Raw genomic sequence first — 3,567 nt, 5'->3', positions numbered from 1 at the left:
AAAAAACTTGGATGGATGATGATAATAATGAAGGAGGTTGAGCAGTTTCTTTCAAATATTGTGTAAAAATATTTTATTATCATTCGGCCACAATATGGCAACTTGACGATGACAGATTTCATAGAAATCAACCAAACGCGATGCACAAAGAATAAATAATAAATAACAACACATGTAAACATCATTTCACATCATAAATAACGACAGAGACGTCTGTGATAAACTCCCGGCTCTGTCTGCGGTGACGTGTCCTCGGGACTGCTACATAGAAACGCGGTTAAATAGATTCAGTCGCTGAGAAAATGTCTTGATTGTTTGTCATTTTTGAAATAGAAGAAGTAGAACTGCCGGGGATTCTCCGTGACCAGTGGGGGGGGGGGATTTCTGATGAATCCCTCCGGTGAAGTCAAGTGTTTTTGAAATGATATTTGACCGAGTGTCCTGGAGAGGACCCAGCGAACGTCCTGGACTCCACAGACTGTGTCCAGCTCGCGTCCGTCCTCTCCCCGTGGTGTCTCCGACCTCGCCCATCTGTCGGATGAGGCCGAGTGTCTAGAGCGACCCTCTGCTCTGCCGCAGACGACCTCTGACCCCCGGAGCCCTGAGTCGACCTGGAGACAGCTCGCCGGCCTGGCGTCGGGCTCTCCGGGGGGGCCCTGCCGAGGGGCCCCTGCTTGCAGACGGCTGAGGAGAAGGGCCCGTGGGTTCACGGAAGCCTTTCCCCCCTCTGAGTTACAAGGTGTGGAGGTGACGTGTGGTCTTTAGGGGGCCGTGCTCTCGCCCTCCCTCGCCCTCGCCCTGTGGCGCCGCCTCACCCTCCAGTCCTCCAGCAGCAGGCGGGTTCTCAAGGCGACCCTGAGCGCGGCGGCCGACACCTGTTTCTCGTGGCTCTTGTTCCACCTGCGGACGAAGACAGAGGACAATCAGACATCTGAAGCAATCCATCATGTGAAAGACCTGCTGTCCGTCTCTAACCCCCCCAGCGCTCCTAAAGACACCATGTGGCCGGCCGAGCCTCTGTGAGTGGCTGGAGCAGATCGGACTCCATGTTTCCAATTGACGATGTGTCAGAAAGTGCAGACCTGTGGCGCCGCACACGTTCAGAGGTTGGAGTTAGAAACATGATGGTACACGAGAGCAGCTGGGGCAGAGACCAGCTCCATTAACCCACATAACTCACAGATAAGTGGGCGGGGGGGTAGGATCTTCTAGGTTTTGTGGATTTCACTGAGCAGCTCAGTCATCGCAATTTACAGGGGCTTCCTTCGCTTGAGGCTTAATCTCAAAATGTCTCTGAAACGCGTGCCGGTTGTTTTACACTCAGAGAAATGATGAGCGGTGTCACCAGCTGCTGCTGAAAACACCTCTGTGTTCCTGAAGCTCCTAATTATCACGTCCCTTTATTTAGTAAATAGACTTTGAGGTTTATTCCTCCTCCTCCTCCTGATAAATTGTTTTACCTCTTAATCCTGCTCCTGTCAGCTGCCGGCTTGTGTTCCGTGGGGATCGAGGTTTCCTGCGACGTCTGAGACCTAAAAACACAGAATCCCGGTGAGGTCAGAGGTCAGAGGTCAGAGACACGACGGAGGAGAAGAAGGTCTCCCACCAGGATGGAGACAAAACTTTTATTCTGTAGTTGTGATGAAAAAAAAGTTCAAATGACCTGAGATGCTGGTTGTCCTGGTGACAGAAGCTGCTGCACGTGCTGTCGTTCTCACGCACGCACCGGCAGCGAGGCGCGCTCCCGGCCGCCTTGGAGTCCTGCAGCGCGCGCCTCGTCCTCGGAGCGTTGCCCAGTCCGTAAGAGACCACGCGCCTGGAGAGAAAAGTTCCCGATTAATAACATGAACTTTACGCGCAACCAAAAATAAATTCACGTCAGAAATAAACAATTATGAAGAAAATGCAAATATGAATGAACACGATAAGTTTTGTTTAACTCTTTGAACTTCTAGTAAAATGAATCAAACTTTCAATTACACCCGCACACGTTTACTTTAAGCCTCCATTTACTAAAAAAACATTTATATAATCGTTTTCGTATCTTTTTTCCCAATTTAAACTTATTTCAACGTTAAAAAGAAAAGCTTCTATTGAACTGAGACCAGTACAGAAGGACTTACTCAGGTGTGTTGACCCAGATGATGTCCAGGTGGCAGAAGTACACGCACTCCTTGTCCAGGAACGTGTCGCAGGAGCAGCGCTTCGTGCGCACATGTCTCCCCCGGGAGACGCTGCGGGAGTCTGCGGGTTTCTCTGCGACTGGAGACGAGAGAACTGTGGACGAAATCAATCAAGGGTCAATCACTGTTATCGAAACACTGCAGAGCGATCAGCTGCTGGTCTAATGTGTGAGGAAGGTGCAGAAGTGAAGTGCAGCAGGATCCTGATTTGGAAATTACGCACAGAGACTTTGGATCAAGTTTAAAACGCGTAAAGTTGTTCAGTCGTTGCTTTAAGGTTTTTAAACTTGAATCAAGTAAGTTTCTTTGATGCTCTGAGTGAATTCTTGGAATTAGTTTTTTTAGCTGTTTGGAAAAAGAATGCGTAAAGACGTACCTGTGCACAGACTCCACGAGCACATCACTGATAACACGGAAATCAAAACGTAAGTATCCATCTTCTTCTTCAGTTAGTGATGATGATGAAAATAATCCTGCAGTGGTGGAGGAATAATCATCCGGGGACAGTCCTCAGAGCTGCGGTGTCTCCGTCAGTGTGGCCCCATATGCGGAGCCAACTTTGACTTTATACCAAGCGCTCCCCTCCTCCTCCTCCTCCTCCTCCTCCTCCTCCCCGTCCTCCTCCTCCTCCTGCACAATCACTCCTGTCCTCTGGCTCGGGCCCAGTCTCCGCTGTTTGTTTGGCCCCTGATAAGCAGCCACGTCGAGGTCTTGGGAGATGCCTGAGTGGCTGGAGGTTGGAGGATGAGGAGGATTGAACGCGTCCTGTGCCACATTTGTGCCGGACTGTTTGCAGGACGTGCTGATTCACTAAGTGAACAGCAGGTGGCAGCAGAGTCTCACGATTTCTCACTTTGCAGTTGTCAGGGATGAAAATTCAGCAAATATGGAAAATATATGTTGCTACTTCACTTAAAATACAAAAGTAGAAAAGGTCCAAGTTTATAAAGTAATAAAAAGATAATTAGCAAATTCTAGAAATTGTTCTGTTACAACTGTGAAGTATATATTTTGATTATTTTTGTATATATTAATATAGATGATATATATGAGAATGATAACTTCCATGTCTGTTGGCAACTTCTTCAAAGTACAACTTTAAAACCGAAAGAACCACCAGACAAAAGAAAATGATTCGCGACAAGGCAAAAAATATTCTAAGAAAAGAGAAAATTTACCTTAAAGTATTTTATTGTAAAAGTTTTGGTCTTGTGGTCAGATTTCTTTATTCAAATACAGCAAAACTCATATTTATAAACTGTCAACTAAAATGAAATTAGACATTTATTTGTCAACGACTATAAATCAATCTTCCTTCTAAAATATGTCTTCATAGGTTAATTTAATAATCCTAATACTTGCTTATATGTTCACCTATCAGACT

General features: G+C 46.7%; 1 protein-coding gene across 1 annotated transcript; it reads right to left on the bottom strand.

Moving 5' to 3' along the window:
- Positions 1-761: 761 nt before the first annotated feature.
- Positions 762-2,709, bottom strand: edn1 (endothelin 1). The gene is made up of 5 exons (XM_053446359.1): positions 2,560-2,709; positions 2,124-2,277; positions 1,664-1,816; positions 1,461-1,532; positions 762-900 (listed from the first exon to the last, which is right to left on the bottom strand). The coding sequence occupies exons 1-5, from the start codon at positions 2,618-2,620 to the stop codon at positions 762-764; spliced, it is 579 nt and encodes a 192-aa protein (XP_053302334.1). The 5' UTR covers positions 2,621-2,709.
- Between the last annotated feature and the right edge of the window lie 858 nt (positions 2,710-3,567).

This window comes from Pleuronectes platessa, chromosome 18, assembly GCF_947347685.1.
Source record: "Pleuronectes platessa chromosome 18, fPlePla1.1, whole genome shotgun sequence".
Classification (NCBI taxonomy): Eukaryota; Metazoa; Chordata; class Actinopteri; order Pleuronectiformes; family Pleuronectidae; genus Pleuronectes; species Pleuronectes platessa.
The sequence above is the reverse complement of the archived record's forward strand: the minus strand, read 5'-3'. Positions and strand labels throughout refer to the sequence as shown.

Bases quoted from the DNA above. Each gene is read 5' to 3' on its own strand.
- edn1 (XM_053446359.1), bottom strand. From the start codon at position 2,620: ATGGATACTTACGTTTTGATTTCCGTGTTATCAGTGATGTGCTCGTGG. The intron at 2,278-2,559 runs GTACGTCTTTAC...TTTCGTCCACAG, and splicing joins CTCGTGGAGTCTGTGCACAG to TTCTCTCGTCTCCAGTCGCA. The intron at 901-1,460 runs GTAAAACAATTT...CTTCGTCCGCAG, and splicing joins GACAGGAGCAGGATTAAGAG to GTGGAACAAGAGCCACGAGA.